At 32.4% G+C, this 25,750-nt stretch overlaps 2 protein-coding genes and 2 long non-coding RNA genes across 17 annotated transcripts in view; 2 read left to right on the forward strand and 2 right to left on the reverse strand.

Moving 5' to 3' along the window:
• Nucleotides 1-25,750, reverse strand: part of LOC105207298 — a 232,416-nt gene that overhangs the window by 72,578 nt on the left and 134,088 nt on the right. The gene's annotated exons all lie outside the window — the stretch shown is intronic.
• LOC105201060 (ATP-binding cassette sub-family G member 1) overlaps nucleotides 1-25,750 on the reverse strand; it is a 63,228-nt gene that overhangs the window by 23,695 nt on the left and 13,783 nt on the right. For 7 of the 12 annotated variants that reach the window (XM_026130807.2, XM_026130806.2, XM_039449498.1 and 4 more), the window contains exons 3-5: nucleotides 13,350-13,467; nucleotides 11,021-11,210; nucleotides 8,909-9,054 (exon numbers count right to left, since the gene is read on the reverse strand). In XM_026130807.2, the coding sequence (XP_025986592.1) occupies nucleotides 8,909-9,054; nucleotides 11,021-11,210; nucleotides 13,350-13,467 (454 nt within the window). Of the gene's footprint in view, nucleotides 1-8,908; nucleotides 9,055-11,020; nucleotides 11,211-11,286; nucleotides 11,604-13,349; nucleotides 13,468-22,372; nucleotides 22,393-25,750 lie in introns of those variants that run through there. The other 5 variants (XM_039449502.1, XM_026130809.2, XM_011168915.3 and 2 more) reach the window with 5 other exon arrangements.
• On the forward strand, nucleotides 6,562-11,211 carry LOC120357834. Its single transcript, XR_005574838.1, has 2 exons — nucleotides 6,562-7,390; nucleotides 10,846-11,211. It is a non-coding gene; the product is annotated as an uncharacterized LOC120357834 (long non-coding RNA).
• Nucleotides 21,466-24,359, forward strand: LOC105201059. The gene is made up of 3 exons (XR_851002.3): nucleotides 21,466-21,821; nucleotides 21,885-22,018; nucleotides 24,188-24,359. It is a non-coding gene; the product is annotated as an uncharacterized LOC105201059 (long non-coding RNA).

Consider the following 25,750-nt stretch of genomic DNA (forward strand, 5'->3'; position numbering starts at 1 on the left):
GAGTGAAAGGTGCTGAAATTTATCGGAGGCTTTCAACACAATGTGGGGACAGTGCTTTACCACGCAGAAGTGTATTTGAATGGATCAAAAAGTTTAAAAGTGGACGCACAAGTGTGATACATGAAGAGAGAGCAGGACGCCCGTCAAGTTCCATCACCGACGAAAAGGTTCAGCAAGGTCAAAAGTTAATACTAGCAAACCGGCATATTGTGTTAAAAGCCTCCGATGAATTTTAGCACCTTTCACTCCTTTCGACTAAAGAAATCGTATTATAGCTTTCTGTTCCTCCTTGGTGCACTAGTGGAGCAGTCATATTTATACGCTTGTAGCGGTAAACAAACCCAAGCAGAACAACAAGTCAAAATGACATCAAAATGATTCACAATTATGTCAAAATGACATCAAAATGAATCGTAATTGATCGAAAAGTGACTTTTAATGATCATTTTGTAGTCACTTTAACATCATTTTGATGTCGTGATGACTCCCTGTTCTGCTTGGGAACTGACGCAATCAAGGTCTAACTTTGATTATAGGACTCCACTGGTACTAACTTAAAGCCTGCCTGCTCGGAACGTAGTGTGACAAACTTAAAAACGTGTTCTAGCAAAAGTCCGGATAATTTTTGACTCACCCTCGTATATGTATTATTCTTGTAGTGTATACGATTTATGAATCGTGAAAACATATAATTGTAATAAATCAAGGTAATAAGATTAAATCGTCCACATTTCTAAAACAATTTCAATTTCTATTACAATCTTGATATACTGAATTATACAATTTTACTTCTTTTACGACTTGAAAGTTAGAAAAAAATATAATTTAAAAAAGAAAGAAAATTATTAAATAATCTTCATAAATAGTAGTAATAAGTTGAATTCGGTCGATTTGTTATGGATACTAATCAATAAGCAAAAATGAGTTGAAAATAGAATAGTATTTAAGTAGTTATTAAATTAATGACTTGTACGGGCTTGAAATATATAATCGAATCGTTTCTCTAAAACGTTGGCTTTAATAACAAGTTATTTTCTATACATTTTGGTATGTAGCGTTATAAATAGATTTTGATAGAATATTCGGTTTTGGTTTCAGTTTCGATTTTGGACAGTTTCGGTCAAAAATTTAAGATTCGGCTAAGCTTCGGTTTTGGTCAAAGCTGAAGCAAAGTTTCGGCTGTGTGACCAAAACTGAAGTTGTACTACAGTCGGCAACATTGGCGCGACACAGCAATCGGCGTAAGAAAACAATTATTTAGTTCTGTTAGATAAATTTATTCAGACAGACTAAGTAACTTGTTAGACATAAATGCCGATAAATTATTATTTTCGTTTTACAACATTCAATTATCTAATTTCAACTATTAGGCTACGTTCTATTTGGACGCTCACATGTTTTATTCTATCTGCCTTTTATATGTAATGAACGATAATAATATTGAGTGCAATATGTGGTAAATGTGATATGTTCTTAAAAGAGAAATATATATTATATATATAGGTAAAGTAAAGTTACCTATTATGGAATAGGTTTCTAGTATGAAGTAGCGAGGTATTTGCTACATTAATAAATGAATGTGATTAGTACCATCATAAATTTATTACTCTTGGGGTGAAATCTACTTACTAGAAAATTTATGATTAGATTATGCGTGCAATTGTTAAAAAAAAATTTTTTTGAAATTGAATATTGTCAAAATTTATTGAAATAAGTCTTTAAACTCCTTGTTTATTATAAAATATACAAATATTTGACAATAAATTCAGCATGCAGTGATAGAATAAAGTCGTATTAATAGAAAAATACGGGATCTGATGATTTGGTTAAATATAAATATTACATTTGGTGATACAAATCGCAAAGCGTCAAATTCATAATATCAGACATTCAAAAATCCCCATTTATTATTGCATATTCTGACTTCAAAAGCTTTCCAAAATGCTATAATAAAACTTTTCATCGAGGACTTTCAAATTATGCGGCTTGAAAGTTATGGCTTTCAGCATTTGCACTGAAACTTTGAAATATCTCGAAGAGAATAAATTTTGGAGAAAAATGTTACGTACAAAAGTTTTTTAGTATCAAAAGAGTTATCTGCTTGGTCAACTAGATTTTGAGTCTAGAGCATGGTGGAAGGGATAGCATGGTGTGCTCAATTTGCAGCCTTCTTTCTCTAAAATCTGCGCTCTCTGTCGTTTTTCTGCCTCTTATTCCAGAGGGCTGCCAACTGTGAAAAGTTGAAGTATTTCACTTTCTAAAGTCTGTACACCTGATATAACTGTCTTTGTCGGACGTTTTCTATTTTCACTCTGTCTCTTTTCTTGTAGATAGTTACCGCTGTAAATAAATGTTATTAAATACAACACGACACGAAAGACTAACTGCGCTCATTGTAAAAAATTAATAAAAATTAAACAGTTTGTGTAAAATATAAAGATTAATAGTATTTAATAATAAAATAATATTTGAAATAACACTACAAATATAAATATCGTAATAAATTTTACGATAATTTTAATAATAAAAAATAAAGTTCTTAAAAATTTTAAAAACAACCATTGATATACAAGAATTTTTTCCAAAACAAGAAATAAATAGAATTATTAAGTCCACAAATTGTTACAGAATATCAATTTTTTGTAAATAAGAAATTATTGAAAATTGAAGATATTGTTTCATTAAGAATAAAAAGAAAAAAATAGTTGAGATAGTTAAATTAAATAAAATAAAATAATATTCATTGATTTTATGCTTGAGGTATATGTTGCTGTTTTCGAATGAACTGACTAAGACAATCTCTACCGACAAAATGTGTAGAAATAAGTCATTATTTTTTATGCAGGTTTCATGATAAATATAATAATTTATTATACACAATTCTTATATTATACAGTTTTTAGATACACATAATTATTTATTATTTTATACATTTCAAAGTTAAAAAGCTAAGAGCTAAAAGTTCTATTTGATTTTTTTCATTTTTTTCTTGTTTTTGGTGGCGTTCGACACATTGCATATGTTTCCTCCAGCCTTCAATTACTGTAATAATGAAACAAAACATTATTGTTTATTGTATATACCAAGAATTTCGTGGCACATTAAGATAGCAAATTACTATCATCAGTAATCGTTCAATGTTGTTCTTACCTTCTAAATCGACCCTGGTGATTCTACATCTATCATACATTCCTGTATATTCGATGGATCATCAGGGCTGACGAGTAACTCGGAAGACTGCATGTACATTTTCGTGACGGGAAGCGGAAAATCTTCGGCTATGACTTTGAAGTCCATATTACTTTCATTGTCACTAAAATAGAAAACATAAATGTTACTTTGATAATGTTATGCAAAAAAAGGAATGTATTTTTCAGTAATTAATACATCAATTATTATTTATTCATGTTTACCTATTTTCCGTTTTTGGTAACAATAATGTTGGAACTGCACTCGGCAAAAGCGACCGTCTTCGAATGTCCATAGGAGGTCAAATGTTCTTACTTCTCACAAACAAATCTTCTGTGAAGTGTGCTAAGCGTATATTTGCTGAAAATTCAAGTGACAGAATAATAGTTAAGTTAACTAACAATTAATAAGTTAACAATTGTCCTAGTTTACATCAAGCACTTGATGTGTGCTATGTAACTTCCTATTAAATTATTTTAATTTCGACAATATGTATAAATGTATACATGATATGTACATTTAAATTATCTTGAAACATATTGCATCAGTTTAATGTACTATTCTTTAAAATTATTGCAAAAGTTAAGATAATTAAATAGAAAGTTGTTGGTTAGTATGTATATCAAGTAATTGGTGTTAGGTTAGGTTGCTCTATTAAGATACGAATATTTACAATATTTTCTATTGGAACAGTATTGGAATGTTGTGTGTGTGCCTGTGTGTGTGTAATACAAATTGTAATGAAAATAATGTCATTACAAAAAATTGGCTAATAATATTTAATAAGACTTACCATTCTTAATATTTTTCGGCATAAAACTCTCTCCGATTCTCTGAATTCAGCCTTCACGCATTACTGCATTTTCCGGAAATCGGAAAAAGCTTACTTGCGCCGGCAAGCACGTTTCGTTGCAATTTTTACACGATTTCACTACACAACGTACCATTTTCACTTTATTTTACAATAAAGTTTAAAAAATAACCTAAAAATACGTGTTGTTACTATGGACGCTATGGACGCTATGAAGCAAAGGCGCTGAAATTGGAGCAATGACGCTGGCGGCGCTGGTATGACAGAAAAAGACGCAATGCACGCATTCGTACATGTGACAAAGATGCGACCATCTAGGTTCAGCAACTTTCCGACATTAAATATTTCATTTTTTCACAGTTGGCAGCCTTCAGGAATAAGAGACACTTTGCCGTGAAAAGGGGCGTGGTTTAGCCAAATTGAGCACACCATGTTATACTTCCACCATGGTCTAGAGCCTAATTTAAACCTAGTAAGCTTCAAGTCAATAAAACCCATCTCGTATAAAAAAACCTTTGTATCATATTAAGAACCCTTTTTTTAAATTAGTAAAATCAGCAATTTTGATAAAAAAATTTATATACTTGTATAACAAAGTATAACTACGCTCGACGCCAAAATTAAGGAATCACCTATTTTGACTTTGAAAAATAGGAATAATTTAAAAGAATATAACTTTGTCAAAAATAACAGTAAAAAATTAAAACAAAAGCATTTTAAAGCTTAAAATCTCTAGTTTTGAGATTGATAAGTCATTAAACGATTTACAGATTGTTTACAAAGTTACGCGAATGGGGGATGCGTCAAATCTCAAAATTTGTTACAAACTTTGCAAAGCTCCACGACGCGAAATAAAAATTGCACGCAAATGTGGTTTACAGCGTATTTGTATACAGCGTTTACATTCGAAAGCGTGGATCTTTACCTTTAATTTGCGTTTTTGTTGAGCGTTGTACAATTTTTTTCACTGAGTTAGTCAAAAATGTCTTGTTTTGCTGCAATGTTGAATAATTCAGCGAATAAAAACCGTACAATGCTCAACAAAAATGTAAATTAAAAGTAAAGATTCACACACTTTTAAATGCTATAAACCTCATTTTTGTAAAATTTTTATTTCACGCCGTGGAGCTTTGCAAAAATTGTAAAAAGAATCCGATAAATGTCAAAATCTTATAAAAATTTTGCTAAGTTGTACAGCGTAAAATAAAAATCGCACACTCAATGCAGTTTACAGTATTTGAAAACGTGAATCTTTACTTTTAATTTGCGTTTTTATTGAGCTTTGTACGATTTTTTTTCATTGAGTTATTCAGCACTGAAGCAAAAATGGTTCCTTTTTTCAATGTTGAATAAATCGGTGAAAATTGTACAACGCTCAACAAGTATGCAAATTAAAGATAAAGTTTCGCACTTTTGAACGCTGTAAACTGCATTTGTATGTAAATTTTAAGTTACATCAAATAAATTCGCAAAGTTCGTAATAAATTTTGCAACATCTTTATTTTTATCCGTATAGCTTCGTAAAAAAGCATTATATGTATATCAGTATATTTGTATTCTCAAAATTTGTTTTGATCAAATCAGTGTTTTTTACTTATTAGTTTGTGTTATCCACAAATCGGTCAAATTCAACTTACTACTACTATTTATGAAGATTATTTAATTACTTTCCTTAATTTTAACAGTAATTATTAGTAATGTTCTTAGGAATCAGCTGTTTAGTAAAAATTAGTATTATGTGAAATCATTGACAAATGATAAACCAATGAATGTGCTGTACAATTAAGGGTCTAAACGCACGAATTCGACGCAACATTACTGGTTATTGATCCGTTATAATTCATAAACTATTGCAGCTCCGACATTTTTATATTAAGATATTTTGCTTTTTTTGACTTTTAGAATACGCTGTTAAAACATTGCTTGTTGATTTCAAGACAACCTATATATATGTATGTAATGTATATATTTATGTATATATACAGGTTAAGTTTACTTGATAAGAACGATGAAGAACATTTACGACTATGAGGGTGAGGGGAAGAAACAGCGTTACGCGCTGTTCTTGCGTAGCCACGTTACCGCTAGTAAACTCCCCGCCCTGCACGCCTTACAACCTCGATCGCGCGCTTGGATTTGCCGAAGGATGGGATTAATTTGGAATTTTTATTAATTTATAACTTGTTAACTATTGCGCAGATTGCAAAGTGGTACAGGACTTTTCGATTCAGTTTGGTTCATTCTACCAACATGCGAAAGGTTTATCATTAATTGTTAGACACCCTGTGTGTGTGTGTGTGTGTGTGTGTGTGTGTGTGTGTGTGTGTGTGTACACAAATAAATAAGGCGGTCAAAATTAACGAGCAAAATCAAACAAAGGAGGTAATTCAAATATAAATGATTACTATTATTTTAATAAAAAAGATGAATTTTAATTATACTTAAAAAGTACATTTCGGCTCTACTTATTATAGCCTTCTTCAACCAAACAATTCTTCTTGAAACTAACACGATATTTTTAACAATATTTTAAAAGAATTTAACCTCATCACGCTTATTACAATAATTTAATCGCATAATGAATATTATAAATATTATAAATATTTCTTTTCTCTCTCTAATAGCAAACCAATCCTGCCTATGAATTTAGCGCGTTGATAATCCATCTCCTCTTTTTGGTGGTGTAAAGAAAGATTCAAAATTCAATTTTACATTATGAGCTGAAAAATTCTCTGTAACTTTACAAGAGTCATTCAATTAGAGAGTCATTCAATAGTTAAAGAGATAAGATTGGTCTGGAGAAAAAACGTTTGGTAGGACAAGTTTGGTACTTTTAGGACTTTAAGTTGGCATTACTAGGATGAGCGCTGATCAGCTGATAGATCAACATTGCTATGTTGATAACCTCAAAATTAAGTTTAACCATGGCGAGTCCACTTAAAAATTCTTTATTGTTTGAACAACGTTCTGTGATTTGTTTTTTACTTGCTGAAGGTGAAAAACCAGCTAATATGTACTCTAGAATGTCTAAAGTGTATGGTGAAAGTTATATGAACCGTGGAAATTTTTACAGGTGGGTAGAACCTTAGAACATATAGTACTGGAACGAGCATAGCCCTATCAGCCCCGTGCATTTGATTGTCCGAGAATAGATTGATGGAGAGATGATGGTCCTAACTTGTAATGCGCATGCTCCATACAGATGCACGGTCGCCATCCAAGGCTTCTAAGCTAACCTTCAATTGAGCTTTGTAAGTATTGAGTTGTATTGAGTTCAGGACGCGTAATCAAAGAACCCCTTTGGAAGAATTGAACACTATTCTACGAAATTGTGACAATAATGTATTGCTACATTTGCAAGGAACGAGATCGGGCGTCTACATATCACATGTAAGTTTAATTATTTACAAGATCTGTTTTTTAATCACAGAACAGAAATGATTAGATTAATTATTAAACAATATTTAAAGATTCGAATCCATCATACGAATAAGCAACTTTGCGAAAAAGATAATTATATCAGGCACAAATATACGAAACTTGTACTGTTCGATAACCAATAAATAAATATACAAATTATTATTTACATTTGAATGCGTTTTTATTTAGTTAATATAAATTATAATTTTTTACTTGTCACTTCAATATTTTTTTTATCATAAATTAGTTTTTTATTGACCTTTATACATATACCGTTTTGTGCTATAATTCATTTGCCCGCGCTTTCCTGGTCATGCACATTACAAACTAGTATCATCATCTATCTTATATACGGCCTCGAGAAGATACTTTAAAATGTAGAGGAATATTAAATAAGCATGGAAGGCTAGATTTAAGACAATCCTCTTTAAAAAAAAAAAATTTTTTTTTTTTAGCAGATAACATACAATAAAAATAATTTTTTTTAAGTTTTTTAACAATTTTATTATTTTTATAGCATAATTCTGTATTGACTATTTTGCATATAAGATTCCTATTTCACAAATTACAATTACGCATTATTTTACAATTTTTAAAAACACATCGGCGCTGGCGGGATTCGAACCTACGATTTTGGAATAGCAGTCTAATACGCTAACACTAAGCTAATTGTACACTTGTAGTATCTTGAATAAAAAGTAATATTTAAAGTAAGATTGATTTGAATAGGAAGAAACTTGCGTCGTGAGTACTGCCCGAACACTAGTCTTTTGTTTATTATATATATTATCTGTAATTCTTTTTATACTCTAATAATATTTGCCACATGTGATCAAACTAGATTATGTTTTGTGAGAAATATCTTGCAAAAAGGTATATTATTTTTAAGAGAACTTAATGGAGATTTTTAAAAAGTCCTCTTAAAGAGCTCTTCCCTTTGAGACTTTAGAGACATCTGTAGATAGACATCATAAAAAGTTCTTTTGAAAGACATCTTAGAAAAAGATAATTTATTGATGTCATTTTAAAAAGAAATTAATGAGGTCTTAAAAAAGTTCTCTTAAAGAGACTTTTTGAAAGACATCATGTGCAAAGATAACTTATTGACATCATTTTCAAGAAAAATTAATGAAGTCTTTAAAAAGTTCTGTTAAAGAAATCTTCCTCTCAATAATGCTCAATGGGATTGCTCTGATCATCACTTGTTCGATCAATGGTACACGGCCTATCTGACCAGCACTTTTCATTTGTTTTTATGAAAAAATAAAAAATTGGATCAATACGTTGATTGCCTCAAAAGATGAGCAGTTTATTCGACGCAGAATTCGTACGCTACCCAAAAGATGGGAGAAAGTAGTGACCAGCAATGGACAATATTTTGAATCATAAATGTATAACCAATTTTTTTACAATAAAGCTTTAAATGTTGAAAAAAAAACAGCGGAAGCAAAGTACAACTAATAAAAAATCAAGATAATTAATACTTACGTGGTCGGTTCGTCAAGAAAAATAACAGGTGGATTATTTACCAGCTCGAGTGCAATTGTTAACCTCTTTCTTTCACCACCGGAGAGTTTATTTGTAATTGTATTGCGCATTTCGCTTAATCCAAGCGTACTTAGGATCTCATCAATCTAAAATTAAATGTTCACATTTTGCATATTTTTGTAATTTATTTTGTGTTATATTTGCACAGCAAAAAAGATGTTTTTTTAATCTGATCACTCAATCTCGTATGATATATGCAAAATATACTTTATTGTTAGATGTCACGCAATTTTGCTCGTAGGCAAAGGCAAGAAAAAAAGACATAGAACGTTTATGAGTAATTAAATACCATAATTAATCATTCACTGATATGATTTATGGAAAAATTTTGTCTTTTTTTTTTGAGTCACGATTCTATTCAAATTTTTTACAAATTGTAAAAAATGTTATGTTTAACAATATGACTAATTATAATATTGTTCTATAATTGTACTGAAAATATATTTATTAAGCAAATTATTAAAAAATTTAACTTTATTATTATCAATACATAATCTCGTAGAAGCATCACAAGAAAAATCTTAACTACAAAATAATAGAAACCAAAAAATGTAACACAATTCAATTTGCATGAAAAACAGCTAATATCATTTAATTTTAACGATTAATAATTTATACATTTTTAACTAGCAGATTTTTTAAGAAATTAAAGAGTTTAATTAGAGAAATTTATTAAAATTTATTTTGTAAATATGTGTTGTATTTTTTGTCTTCAAATTTTAAACCATTTTACTGCAATTTAGGACAAGAAAGTCGCACTTTTGTTATAGTGTGCCGCAAATATTTTCCTTGTTTGCTACTTTAAACTTCATAATAAAATGTAATTATTTGACATGTGGCTCTAAACCTTTTGTAGTGGCACATATACCTGTGCCATACTTTCAAAAATTTATATCTTCTATAAAAATGATGATAGCCATTTCTTGCTGGACTTATTTTAAAGATAACGAATAATAGTACATTATGCTACAAGGAGCCGAGCTTTGCCGGTCTCGACTGAGGATGATGTTTTCAGTACGAAGCGTAGCTACGCGCGCGAAGCGCGTATTTTATGCAATGGAAGTACTTTTTTTGCGGCATTTCAATCAAAATAAGGGCGTGGCGTTTTTCTGTCACTGCATGTCTCGGTTAAAGGTTATGAGAGATTAGTGTACAGTCGTAAGCTAAAAGATTGCAACACATGTTCTTCGATGGTTAGATGGTTTGATGCTTAATTGGTTGAATCCAGAGATAAGAACCAATAACGTTCGCCGTTCAATGAGCAAATCTACATTCCAAAAACAATCGAAGAAAATGTGTTGCAACTTTTTAGCTCACGACTGTACTACTTTCGCTCATGCATTTTGACTCTACGATCAGCGCATGCATCAAGAAACGTTTACAAAAATGCGCATGCGCACCTTACGGCATTGTTGTCTATTTAAGATTGCCCATTTACGCCCATGTTCCTGAGAAGACGCGAAAAACATGTTTCTATTACATAAAATTCTTTACATATAAAATATCTTGGGGATTTCTCCTTGATCTGCATACTTCAGCAAAAATTCATAAAATAGTATAAAAGTGAAAAATGCATATATCTTTTACAAAAATTAAGATTGCAAGCATTTTTGGGGCTCATTTTGCAGGTCAACGTAAAGACTACTTATAAAAATAAATTGATAGTTATTTTCAAAGTGGCAAATCCAATACGGCGTCCAAAATGTAAAATTTTCTTAGATTTAAATATAAATTCATACTCTAAAAATTTGTGGAGTTTTTGATTATGGATCTAGTCAAACATTCAAAATGCAATATGACGGACAAAAATATTAAATTTTTTTTAATTTAACTAATATTTTGATCAGTTATTTTAAATTTTTTAATTTTGATTACAGATTTATAGTCAACGGCCCTAAAAATCTTTAGACGTGAATTAGATAAATATTCCTAAAGAAAAGTCATGCATAAAAAGGTTAGTTTTCTTAACCCTTTATAACTTAAAACCCATCATTTCTTTTATTCTTTACTTTCCAATATACGCTATAATAAAAGATCGAAATCTCAACTTACAGCAGCGTGTTTTTCGGACGTCGATTTTCTTCTACCAAGTTTTAAATCAGCAGCAAAACGCATCGCCTCTAAAACCGTGAGGTTCGGTTGTGTAAGATCTTCTTGCATGATGTAACACGACATCTTTTTGAACTCGTTCATGTCTCGTATTTGTCCATTGATACTTATTGAACCACCCATCTCCGTACATCTGTAATGGAGAAGCTCTATTTTGCTTTATTCCTATATAAAAAAAGGATAGAAAAAATTACGATTTTATGGAGCACCAAAAAACTTTTCACTTTTGTTTGCTAATTTCACGATTAGGATGCAGTCAGATGTAATACATTATATTCATTTTAATATTATTGATTATTCAACCGATGTGACACAGGTCGATTTTGAAGTCATCGATCGTTGTTATAAAATTTCACATCATAGATGTAGCGGAGATAGAATAAATACTCATGTAGTTAACACTGATCAACAAATTGGAGATAAATCGCTGAATGGAAGTATACGAAACGGAAATGATATAACATTTGTAACATTACGCCCCTCCACTGTGCCGCCACTCCAGACCGACCAACCGTCGAACGCACCGCAGCCGAGCACGTGTGTCTTACGTAAGACCCACGCACGTACGATCGGCTTACGTAAGACCACCGCGTGCTACCGCGCACGACCGACGCGCTACGCGCCGCGTTCCGAAAGCGCTCCCACTCTAGCCGGCCCGTCCGCGCGCGCTGATTGGTGCGTCCAGCCGCGCGGAACGATATATAAGCCGGCAGTGGGCAACGTACGAGAGATCCGTCCGAACATCCGATCTCATCGGATCCTTTCCAGCGCTGGGCATACTCGGCGCCTCCTAGCTCGGGGATTCTCGAGCACCTCCTCGGGAACGGGCATTCTCGTTCCAACCTTCCCGCGACGGGTAAAACCGTCGTCCCCGAGGCCGGGTATGCTCGGCCAATCCGATCCGCTCAGCCGCGCGACGGGCATTCTCGTCGCGCAGGCCATCCAATCCGATCAGCCGTGTGACGGGCATTCTTGTCACGCGGCCAATCCGGACCGTCCGGCCGGACGACGGGCATTCCCGTACGTCCGGCTAAATCCGATCCGAATCCGTTGCGCCGTACGGCGGGTATTCTCCCCGCACGGCAATTCCGTTTCCGTACAGCCGGACGACGGGCATTCTCGTCGTCCGGCCACTCCGACCAGACCGTTCCGAGTGTCCCCGGGAATTCTCGGGGACCGTCCGCGCCGACACCGTTCCAGTGTCCGCCACCGTACCTCCCGGGCTAACCCCGCGAGATGAGGCCGAACCGGCCGACCCCGTCGACAGCCCGCGCACAGCGCGAGGGCGTCGAGTACCGAGACCGTAACCGGTCAACCGCACGGGCCAATCGGGCCCCGAGCACGGCATTAGAGTGGACCGCCGCGCGGCCACTCTAACAAACGGATACCGTACGCATAGAGCGTAAACCGAAGCCGTCCGTAGATCACACGATTCATCCGAGTCGTAACATTTGCGATAACCGCGAGTCCGTTCCGACATCGCACGTTCCGCCGCGAACTTTGTATATAGATCTATGTTGTTAAACCGAGCAACCCCGCTTGCTACTTCCGCGCGCAAAGCGCCTAGTCACTGTCCGTCCGTTTCCGAATTGTTAAAGTCCTTTCCGTTTAGATATTAAATAGCGCGCAAATACGTTGCGACTGTTCTCTTAAATTCACGCGGGCCGACGACCGCGCAGTTAAGTGCCGCGACACTATTCGAATACCACGTGATCGTTCTCTTGATTTCCCGCGGGCCGACGACCGCGCAATTGAGGGCCGTAATGTTGTACAAGGAGCTCAGTATTATCCGATAACGATATCGGAACTGTATAATTTCATTTTGTACTAAAGTACAGCTAAATATATTTGACCTCTTTCATTTTTACTACCAAAATACGGCGTTATCATTTCGACACGAACCCGGACATCCGGCGAGCACATCCGAGCATCCGATCCTGAACCAAAATCCCGTAACCGACGCCGAGAAAGTACCAGCGTTACACATTTCCATGATATAATCGTAACTATTTATATACAAAGAAGCAATTAATATGTTATTCTGAGAAATTTATTTTTGTGCTAGTTTTTTTCCAAAAGATTATCTCATACAGTCGGAGTAACTATTATAGTAACTATAATTATGCAGAGTTAAAAATCTGTTTTTTCTCGATATTTAATTGAAACTCAGCGACTAAGATGCGATCAATGCAAGGTAGATAAGACTCGACAATTTAATTTGTTAGGAGATCAAAGGTTTTGCGATTAAGAATTTCAATATTGAAATTCTTGCCTGTATCCTGCCAGGATGTTCAGTAGCGTCGATTTTCCGGCACCAGAAGGACCCAGGATCGCCGTCAAATTGCCTGATTTGAATTGACCGCTGAGACCTTTCAGAATCATTTTCGAGTCTGTAAATTCAATGGTAAATTAAGAGATATTTTATGCCCGGATAATAATGATTTTTTTGCGACTAAATTATCAAAAATGTTCAAATATATAAATTACATTGCCGGAGAAAAATAAATAACTATCTTGAAAACAACGAAGTTTAATGGAAATATTAAAAATATGAAAATTAATTATTAGTAGAATTTATTAAATAACAGTATAGTTTTAAAGGCTCTGTAAAAAAAAACCCGTTTTTCCATTTTTCTGCGGATTTTTTCAATTTTTTTTTCAAGAATAGAAAAATTTATTAGAAAAATTCAAAAGTTCTGTAATATGATAATATTTTATCAGTATCAAAGTTACTTATTTTATCATATAATTTCTTAACTCTAACTCGCCACACTTATTTTTGAGTCAAAAGTTTGCCATGCTTCGATCCGTGAGATAGTTCGATTCTTTGTCTTGTCAGTTTCATTTTAATTATTATTTTAAAGCTTATATCGTAAAAAATTAAAAAATATATAATCTATATGCTCATAATAACAAGTCGAGAGAATGATTTGATATAATTAAATTAATAACAATTTAATATACAAGAAAAAGTAAACTATGAAACAAAATTATACTTCAGGAGTTTACCGGATCAAGATAAGATGAACTAAAGTTAAAAATCTGTGTTAATAAGAAATAACTAGAAAAAGATCCATATAAAATTAGACTAATGTTATTTTCTGTCTTCAAGTTTCTGTTCTTAAAGCTTTTTTTTCTATTTATGATAATATAAGTACGAAGGAAACAAAAAGCAAACCACAAACAAAAAATAATAGAATTAATGTACTTTTTAAATAAAATAAAACGTATGTTTTTTGATAAATGCTAACGTTAAAAATTTTTCACAAAATAATTAACATAAATATTAACTTAAATTAGTTTTTAAACTACTTGTTAGGATTACATTTGTTCTTACAACAGTTTGTTTAAGAGAGGAACCTAGTGTAAAATTGATTTTTTTCACGTTTTCAGTTTTTTACTGAAATTGTTAGGAAATTATCTCAAAAATATAAAAAAAAAGCATTAAAAAATTATAAGAGAGTTTCTTTTGTGTTAATTTCAAAGAAAGATGAGTCGGCCGAAGCGCGTAGGTATACAACTTTAAATGCCTTTTTCTTAAAACGCAAAATTTTGCGCGCCGACCTATCTCAAAAACTACTTATTCGATCATCTTTAAATTCTATATGCTCATTCTTCAACTATTTTATCTCAGCATATATCTATCCGATCATTAATATTTTGCTTTAAACATTAATTATTAACAATTGTTTAAAGTGTTTTTTTGTTTATGCTGCCATTTCTGCAGTTTTATGAATTTTTTTCACTATTTAGATATATGTTGTGCGTTTTTACATAAACTAACAAAATTTTTTTGAAATTTTTGTTTTACATTAATTGTGTGACCTTGGCGTAGGCCGGCGCAAATTCAAGGAGCCAATTTTAAGCAGCTGCTTTGCCACCATTTTGAAATTTTTTAACAACAAAAAAATTTCTTTAATTAGTTTAAATAGTGAATTAGAATATTATCGTACTGTTATCGGACTTTGTCCATATTTAATAAAGTTTACCATATTAAAAAAAAATCGAGAAGTAACGGCTGTTTCTTAGGTTCCCCTCTTAAGGCGATGTTAGACTGACGGTGAAACTCACTCGACGTCGGTACTTCAGATTTTTCTTCTACAAACTTTGGGTCGCGCGTGAGGCAAAGAGTAAGGGGAATATGCTAGCGCTCTTTGTCAAACGCACTCATCTTTCCTTGTTCTTTTGACTTTAGCGCCTCTATGCAACATCGAGGAACTAAACTAGTGCTCTGTCTCACTCAGTCTCACTCTTCACCGATTCTTATATCGATTCTGCACGCACACATAAACACGATATTTTTGATTGGAAATATCTACTAAAGCTTCTAGGGTCGTTTTGAAAGCACACTAACAATCTTACGTGTAATTCACAGTACGCTGGATGGTTATTTTGTAGGTACAAAGTCTAGAACTTTTATACGCAATATATATTGTCACGAGACTACTACAGAAGCACATAGTTTTGCAATTTTTTTCCGTTTTTCGTGTCAAATTGTAGCCAGCGTATTATGTTTTTGTCAATACTTTAATTGTAGAGAAAGATTTATCATTTTGTGAATTTAATACAAAGTTTACTAAAATTAAAAATAATAGTGTTCAGTCGGTATCTCCATCATCGCCTTAACAATTAATAATTATTAAACCTCAAGTAATGTAATATTCCAAAAAAAACAAAAATTAGCTCAATATTAATTCTAGCGAGTTATGTTATACGAATTCTATTTTAATGTCTTATTATATACTGTAAAATTAGGTGGCATGTCATTAACACAGCAAAAACAATTTTTTGCAATAAAGCAATTTCTTATCAAAAAACGGAATTTTTCTGGTTTTTTTCTGAAAAATTGCTTTTTTGCGAAAAATAAAAATCGGTTTTTTAAAACTATAAATAAGAATATTGATAATGAAACTCATCGTTAAGCCTTTATTGCATAAGACATGTGAGATAAGCAAAAAAAAAGACCTTTCCGCATCTTCTTAAGTTCATTCGTAATACCATTCATATAACATTTGGTCACAAAGACATAATTCTCTTGTACTTTGTTGTTATCAGAATTCTTTGTCAGAAATAAGAACAACGTCTAACAATGAATAATTCACTCATGCTAATTGTGAATTAAATTAATGTGAAACATTAATTGACTGCGCTGAGATATTTAATAGGCATCTAATGCATAAAATGTTATTCTTAGTAATTGCTTGAAATGACAGAACAACATTGCTATTTAAGAAGATGCTAAATTACCATGAATTACCGACATTTACAGTGCACTAAATATCTTCGAATTGGCTTTACAGAATCACAAAAACTTTGTTTAGAATTAAAATACGCGTAAAAAGAAGTCTTGCTGAGATCAATTTTACAAGAAAATCAAACAAAAATTTAATGAATCAATAAAAATTCACTCGTATAGCCGCGTCACCTGAGGTTAACTTTATCTTAATCTTTATCTTAATACAGAACTTTATCTTAATACAGAAGTTGTGTAGCTCGTACGTACAAAATGTAGAGCGGACTTCAGAAAACGTGCACGAATAACACTGACAGGGTGAAATTACGATCCAGCAAACGAGAAATAATTGAAAAATATTTAGGATTATTAAATGGAACAAAATTAAATCCAGTTTTTGGATTTGAACAGCACAACCATCTATATGTCAACTGTAAATCGACTTTTCTAAGTCAGGCTTTCGGAGTTGACTGCAAGTCGACTTTGCATAAACGTCTGCAGACGTCCTTCAAATATTGACTTTACGACGTTTAGAAAAAGGCATGCGGTCCTGTAGTCCTGTGTGCATTATGTTGAGAAACATAAATATTCATATCAATAGACCAAATAGGTCCATATATGAAGAAACCTTGATCTACATCCCAATGAACAAACAATATTTTTTAATTGGTTTTTTAATAAAAATTTTTTCATATTTAATTTAATTATTGTATTATATTGATATATATTTTCTAATTGCATTCTTATTTAAACAAATAACAGAAAAATTATTCCAGATGCTATTTTACATTTGCAAAATTAGTAAAAAAACTATAATTTTATATTTGTTTATATAAATAATATGCTTTAATTATACATATTTCATTTTTTTGATAACATATATTGACCTGATCTAACAATTATATACAATACAACAATTGTACCAGTATAAAGTATTCACAGGTCATCATGAGGGATTAGTTCGCAGCGATCACGGAGGTCAAGCAACGTTCATCGGAGTCGCGACTTGGATGGGTGACCGCTTGAAAATTTCCGGAAAAAATTTTTAAGAAATTGATTTTTTTTTTGCAAAAATTGTTTTTGAAACTATTACAAAAATGTTATTTTGCTCACGTAGATTCCATTTGAATGGTTTACGTAAAAAAAATGCAATAAATTATATTTAATTAGGGATATAGGAAACGGATTCAATGTGTTCAGTTTCTATAAAATTCAATACTTTTTTGCGGATTCAGAAACATGATTCATATGGATTTATCCAATCCAATCATTTCTCGTTTGCTGGAATTAAACGCCTAACAAAAAAGATACGCTAATGTGCTTTTACTACACGCATAGGGGAAAATAGATAAATTACACGCACTTAAGGGAAATTTATTGCAGTAAAGTAATATTTAAAGTTGAAATTGATACGAGTACAGAAATAGAAACTTTAAACATTTTTTTATCATTATGTATTGTCATATTGAAAAATATTTCATTTGGTAATGCTATATTCAGCAAAAAGAAGCAAGTAGATAAACAAAAAAATTTCTCGCGTCTTGAGTAATTGTATGCAGAGGAAAAATGAGGTTATAGTCCATTCTTTTAGCTGCACTACACTGCACTATACTGTACTAGTGGCACTATAGTTGGTTTCACGAGGTCTCACGCCTTTCAAGATGGATGCGTAAAATTGTCCACGGCGGACTTGATTTGATAAAAAAAAACAATTACTTGATGACTATTTAATTAAATTTAATAAACAATAGCTCAATTAGAACGTAGGAAAAAAATACTTTTGTTATAACAAAATTAAATAAATAAAGTAAAAATATGGAATTATTGCCTTATTTTCTGAACGCCAAAATTGCAACAAAAATTATGATTTTACTTTTTCTTATTTTTTCAATTAACTACGTTTTTAAATGACATAACGTATGGTTATATATTAAAAAAATACTTTTAGCCTACAAATATTGTGATGATATAATTTCTATTCATTGGGAAAATGCTAAACTACGAAGTGAACAATTACCTACCCTAGTAGCATTTTCTGCAATTTTCTGCAGGACAGAATCTGCGTGCAGTTAATTGCAGTAGAATTGAGTCAGATGTGCAGAAGATTATTCCCAAAAGAGTCATGCTGGCAGATTGCTAGCAGACTTCAATATTCGTGCACTGTGTATATGAACTGTTTGCAGAAACTTGATACAAATATTGAGCTATCTTGAAGCAGATTCTTCTCGCAACTGCAGTCTGTAAACAGTCTAGCAAAGTTCTTCAGCAGAATGACATAAGATTCTTTTAACAGAAATAGCGTGCAGATCTTGTGCAAATATTGCACAAATATGATCAGTAGATTTCTATAAATTTCTTACAACAGAAATAGCGTGCAGATTTAGTGCAGATATTGCACAAATATGATCTGCAAATTTCTGCAAGTTTCTTACAATGGAAATGACGCGCAGATCTTGTGCAGATATTGTACAGGTTCTGCTTAATCAGCGGCAGAAAGATCTGCTGTAAGGTTTATAACAATTTTGGGATGAAATGGATTTAACAAGTGAGTGTTGGTGCCACCGCTAGGTGGCCACGCCGCGGAAGATCTTTTCGTGAGTCGAGTGCGGCCACAGGCGTTTTATCAAGGCGCCGCCGCGGGCGACTGTCCAGTTCATACTTCAGTGAGCTTTTATATGAGCTGTTTGAGACAAAAACTTGCTCTCATTTTTTTTAAATATGATGTTTGTGTGGAACACTGTTTCACATAAAATTTTATATTTTTACATGTAAATAACAATTTGTATTGTTATTTAATTTTGTACATAAATGAAATGTTTAATTCAAATTTAATCTTTTTTTAATCCATTTTAAGGCTGTACTAAAATATTCTAGTGAAAGAATTTTACAAATCTTGCAGCAGATATATATACAAATTTCTTGTAAGAATTTGACTGCAGAATCTTTCAGGAGAATTGAATGAGAACAGAATGAGGAAGCAGATCATAACGTCCTGTTGGCAGAATCTTTCAAGAATCTACTGCAAGGTTTACAGCAGATACATTCAAGTTTCTTGCAAGAATCTGTCAACAGATACGTGCAAGTTTCTTGCAAGAATTTGACTGCAGAATCTTTCAGAAAAATTAAACATAATGAGGAAGCAGATCATAACGTCCTGTTGGCAGAATCTTTCAAGAATCTCCTGCAAGATTTACAGCAGTCTTGCAGAAAATTGCTACTAGGGCAGTGCGTACAATAAGTCTACCCCTATTTCGCTCAGCAAAGCTGAGCTGTCATAAACAGAGCAATGTGGTTCTAAACAGTAGTTGATAAGTCTTTTTGCAGATGGCGAAATAATCTAAAAACAAAGACAGATCTATGCGACGAACAAAGAGAGATAGCCTGGTCTTGCTGAAAAAATAATCTGCAGTGATGTACAGTACCGATGTCGAAGAAGTTTTTCTGTTACTTTAGCATTCTCTTAATTGTGTGAACAAATTTTCGGTCTCGCTCATTATCGAAACAACTGGCTTACACAACAAGAACGCTACATTTGCCTATATTTTCCAAATGTCATCCTCTTATCACATTTCTTACCTCACGCACATGCACAAATTCCATATACTTGCGTTTTGATTTGTATGATATGAAATACGACTGTTGCTACAATGGGTTTCAACAGAAAAAAATAAATTATTCTGAAAATTTTTAAAAATATTCTTTATACTTACAAAATGCTATAAATTACATTAAAACATTATTGTTTAAAACAAAAAATATTGTCAAGGCTAATGAGAGTCAGCGCTGTTATCAGTGCGCACAAGAAAAGTTTATTCTATATGTCAATTAAAAACAAATTTACGTTTCGACTCTCTTTGGAGTCATTCTCAACATAATACAAACTTTGACTAACATAATACAATCGTAACAATTAATTGTCCGGCCATCGTCGTTCCGGTATTCAGCTGAGCCACTCACGATTTGCTTCTTTAGTTTTAACAATTATTATAAATAAAAATTTGGCACTTTGATGGGACTCTCCCCTATAATTGCCGATTTTGTAATGCAAGATTTGGAATCCAAAGCTCTAAATAAGATCGGAGTGTGCTTTTTTACTTCAGATACGTTGACAATATCGTGAGGGCCGTACCGAATAACTTGATCAAATTTACACTGTCGACTTTCAATTCCTTTCACCCACGACTTACAGTTTTCGATAGAAAAAGGGGAGGACAGGATCAATTTTTTGGACATTACTATAATTAAGAAAAATCACAGTTTGGAATTTGACTGGTATCACAAACCCTTTTTAGGGCAGATACCTCAATTCTTTGTCTGTTCACCCAATATCCCAGAAAAGAGGGACAATTATGGGAATGGTTGACAGGGCGTTTTTGTTATCTGACCCACAATTTCAAAAAAAGAATATTGAACTCAATATTAGTGTTCTTCTAAACAATGACTATCCTGTCTAATTTATTTTTAAGACAGTCAATGCTCGTTTGAAATCGTTTATTTACAAACAGACACTCAAACAGACTGACATACACACGATTGATGCCACTACTGAGGAAAAAAACTCCATGGTTTGTTTTACTTTACGTACTACACATTTCGGATAAATTCGCTTCCATCACTAAGAATTTAAATGTAAAAATGGCGTTTTTCAGTCTCAATAAATTGGGCAGGATTATTAGAGTACAGAAAAACACTATCCCGTCGAATACGAAAAAAAATGTCGTATATAAAATTGTATGTAAAGACTGTGATGCATCATGCATTGGCCAGACAGGTAAAAGATTGAAAACAAGGACAGCAGAACACTGTAATAACATGGAATAACACGTCAACCGGAATAACACGTCTCACTCAGTAATCACAGAACACAGAATTAATTGTAATCACAAATTCGATTGGGATAATGTTCAAATCTTGGATTCACAGAGATACTTAGGCAGGCGCTTGGATCTAAAATGCTGCATATCCAGATGCAAAAGAATAGTCTGAATCTACAATCGGACACCGAATGCTTGCATCATGCGTACGTCTCATTGCTTAAAAAATTATGAATCTTGTAGTTGTGTCGTGTGATTCGATTCCGGGATTTTTATATCAGCCTAACTTATACTATTTGTTTATTTAATGATATTTTGATTTTTGACGAATCTTGTGATGGACTGCAGGGGTCTCATATTGTAAAAAATTTTTATTTATATCAATTTTTATTTTAACTGTCACTGTCCTAATTTATTTAACTCATTTTTATTATCTAACTAATATCTTTTGTTCTCTTCATGCAATCTGTTTATTTCTCAACGGCGGAGATTATTTGTCTGCTTTAATCCTCGTTTGAATATTAACTATATATATTCTCTATTTTTAATGTTTCGTATATCCACGGTTAACGCTCAGTCACTTGTAAGCAGCGCTGTCAAAAACACCGAATTACAGCATTCAAAAATGTACTTGTATAGTGACTGCAAGTTGCCACAAAATTTTTTATCCATGGCTTCGGTTGGTCGTGACTTGGTGGTAAGTCACTGCTTTAAATAATCTTGTCAATTGTTTAGATTTTATGCAGAATTTTGCATATAGTTATAGAGAAAGCTTGCCATCTCCTCTATCATACACGGTGGAAAAGCTACACCACGGCTTGTGCAAATCATGAGTGACTCAGCTGAATACCGGAACGACGATGGCCGAACAATTAATTGTTACAATTATATTATGTAAGTCAAAGTTTGTATTATGTTTAAAATGACTTCAAAGAGAGTTAAAACGTACATTTGTTTTTAATTGACATATAGAATAAACTTTTCTTGTGCGCACTGATAACAGCGCTGACTCTCATTAGCCTTGACAATATTTTTTGTTTTAAATCTCGAGAGTCTCTTTAAAAATGTAAAAAGAAACGCTAAGTATATTTTTTTGTAATATAAAACTAAACCAAAACTACAATGAATAAAATCAAATATACTATCATCAAAAAGAAGTGAAATCAAAAATATTGCAAGTATATTTATTACCGATAGGGTGGGAGTCTTATTAGAGTGTTAAACAGTGGAAAAACTGTAGATACATACTAGCCGCTCAAATAACTGTGATCAATCGCAACGTGGTCAAATGAGTCACTCCCGTACCGAGCAGCAAATTATGTGACATAAAATTAAAGATGAGCAAAATCTCTGGCAGCAGCGTACTTGGCGCGCCCGTTTTTTGTATATAACTAATACCGTAAACTTATCTTTTATACACACGCGCGCGCGCACACACACGCACACACACACACACACACACACACACACACACACATATCAATTTAAAATATAACCTACATTTTAATAATTATTTACAAAATTTTTTAAATAATGATTAAATCACTTTTCAATACTAGCATTGGTTGGAATATAGTCCTAATAATAACATTAATATTTAACAAAATTAATCCAAATTTCGATAAAAATGATGTTATAAAGTACAGTATGCTAAAAAATAAAGAATTAGAAATAATAAAAACTTAGGGAAACGCTCGTATTGTGATTAAACACAAAGTATAATAATAATCGGTCAGATTAACGAACTAAATTGAATGATTTAATTCAAGATTTAATTTACAATAACATATTAAACAAATTATGTAGGAACGTTTCGGCTCTACTTAGCCTTTATCAGTTTATTAAATTCAGATATAATACAATTAGAAGTTTGTTTTTACAAAAGAATTTTTTTCTAAAAAAGAATTTTTTCCCTCTGTTTTAATATAACAATTTTTCTCTAAACTATCTTAAAATTATCGCGTGTGTCGCATACCGTCTGTAATTTTTTGAAAGGCGAACGGGCAAACTCGTGTATCGGATGTTAATTTTGCGCCTGCGCGCGCGCGCGAGTGTGTGTGTGTGTGTGTGTGTATGTGTGTATTGTTAGTTCGTCCCTTCTTTGGTGAAATGAAGAGAGTTCTCCAAGCAGCACAATTTTTCCCTCACATGATGAAACTCGCGAAATCACTCGCGGCTTTATATGTAAGTTTTTTATATAAGCGTAGTATTTGCCACGTTTGTTCTTTAAACAGATATTGGAACATTAATTATATAAACGTTTGCCATCGTCGACGATCTTGTTGCCGAGACAGACAGAGCATAAGTGAGAAAGAATTAGAAAAATTGTTAATTAAGATTAACATAAAGATAAGCTTTTTGAATGTATTGAACAGTTTACTTTGAATTTTTACAGTATTTATTATTAAATTTAATACTAATCATCAAATAATTTTAATATCTTGTTATTTACTATAACATTACAATAAACAATGAAAAAGTACTTACTAATTTCTAAGTATTTATTATTATGGAAACTTATAAATAGGTGAATAGAATATTTTGAGATTTGTCAGTGATTTAAGTAAAAGTATGAACAATAGAAGGACTGCAAATTATTCAAAAATTATATAAAAAAACGTGCGAGCCAAGTACGCTGCTGCTAGAGATTTTGCCCATCTTTGATTTTATTTGTCACATAATTTACTGCTCATGACCCATTTGACCACGTTGCGATTGATCACAGTCATTTGAGCGGCTGGTACCTACAGTTTTCCACTGTTTAACACTGTAAGTAGTGGTCAATTGTAACGTAGTCGTAAGACTCCCATCTCATTGATAATAAATATACTTGCAATATTTTTAATTTCACTTCTTTTTGACGATATTATATTTGGTTTTATCCATTGTAGTTTTGGTTTGATTTTATATTACAAAAAAAATATACTTGGAGCTTCTTTTTATGTTTTTAATGTTTTTTTTATGCGAATTTCACAAATTTTTGCTAAAAGTATTTTGATACATTAATAATATATTACCAAAAAATATACTTGGCGCTTTTTTTACATTTTTAATGTCTTTTAGGCGGATATTGTATACCTTATTCTAATGAAGCCATCGATCAAAATATGTCACTCATACCTATTGATTAAAAAAGTAATAGATACTACATGCCTTTTTCTTTTTTTAAAATAATTACCATATTTTATCTGTATTCTTGTAACAATGCTAATAAAAGTACGCTACCATTACATAAGTATATAATTTGAATTGCATGTTTTAAAGAAAAAATCCCAACACACGAATATACGTAATGGTACTCTCGGAATTAGAACCAATTAAAAAAAAAAATTACTGACGTGTAGAACTTACACACTTAAAGTGATAAAATTATACTGTTACGTCCGTCGGTTACACTCTCGCGCGCTCTCACACAAAAGGCACTCGCGTGCGATAAATAATAAAGCAGAATCTTTGAAAAACTCCAACGTTTATTCTACACGTCTGTCACCAAAACAAGGCTTCAGGCCTCAACCACCCGAACATCGCCACTCATAGACAAAAGACGTTTATAACATAATACACGCCTATACCGGGCGTAACAATACTTACACGCGCAGATAATCCGATCATTCCATTAATATTTTCTTAGCTAACATTATCCGATCATTTCAGTAATTAGCTTATCTAACATTTTATGCACAACTGACTTATTTATTCTTTGTATAACATGATTTGCTACTGTAATAAGATTTAAATTATGGCGTTTTTGCATAAATTAGATTAATATTTGAATTTGCATTTTTTATTTGTGCGTCTTGATTATTATAAGATACATTCACCAATCAAGATACATGTTACTCTGAAACATTTATTCTACAATATCAAATGAGGAATTATGCGAAAATACAGAAGGTAGTTATTATCTTCGCTGATATTTTTACGACCGAACTCCGTTACACATAAATATAATTTTTATGCGAAAGAAATTTTCTGTTTTCTATGTCTCAAAACAAAATTGATTGTCACAGACCTAACTATGTATATCGATACATCTTCATCATTAAGATAATAGATTCAAGTTTTTGTATGATTGTGACATACAAAAACTTGAATCTATTATCTTATTGATGAAGATATATAAAATATTTATAAAATATATATATATATAGTATATATATAGGGGAGACCGGGGCAAATCGTTAGACCTTTTTTTCTTTTGTGTCTCTTGAGTCCTATATTAATTAAAAAAAAAACATGAGCCGGTTTGAAAGGTTGAACCTTCCCCTTCACAATGCCGATATAAATAAAACATGCAAATGCACTTGCTTTAAAGTACATATAAAAATGTCGACCAATATCAAGAATTAAGAATAGCCCCAAGCCCGGGATAATTCGTAACTAGTCCGAGAATATTCCGAAATTTGTATTTTAAGTTGAAAGTCTGTAAAAAAGCTGTTGTTAAGACTTTCTTTTATTTAAAAAAGGATGTAGGTATACAACAAATGCAAACATACACGTTTGCATGTTCTTTTATGCTATCGGTGTGACAGATTTCTTAACCTCACAAGTGTCAATCTTTAACGCTTTATAACTTTTTACCTGCTTAAGAGCGACAATTTTATATTCATATTCATGTTCTATATA

The sequence above is a fragment of the Solenopsis invicta genome, chromosome 5 (assembly GCF_016802725.1).
Source record: "Solenopsis invicta isolate M01_SB chromosome 5, UNIL_Sinv_3.0, whole genome shotgun sequence".
NCBI classification, from domain to species: domain Eukaryota; kingdom Metazoa; phylum Arthropoda; class Insecta; order Hymenoptera; family Formicidae; genus Solenopsis; species Solenopsis invicta.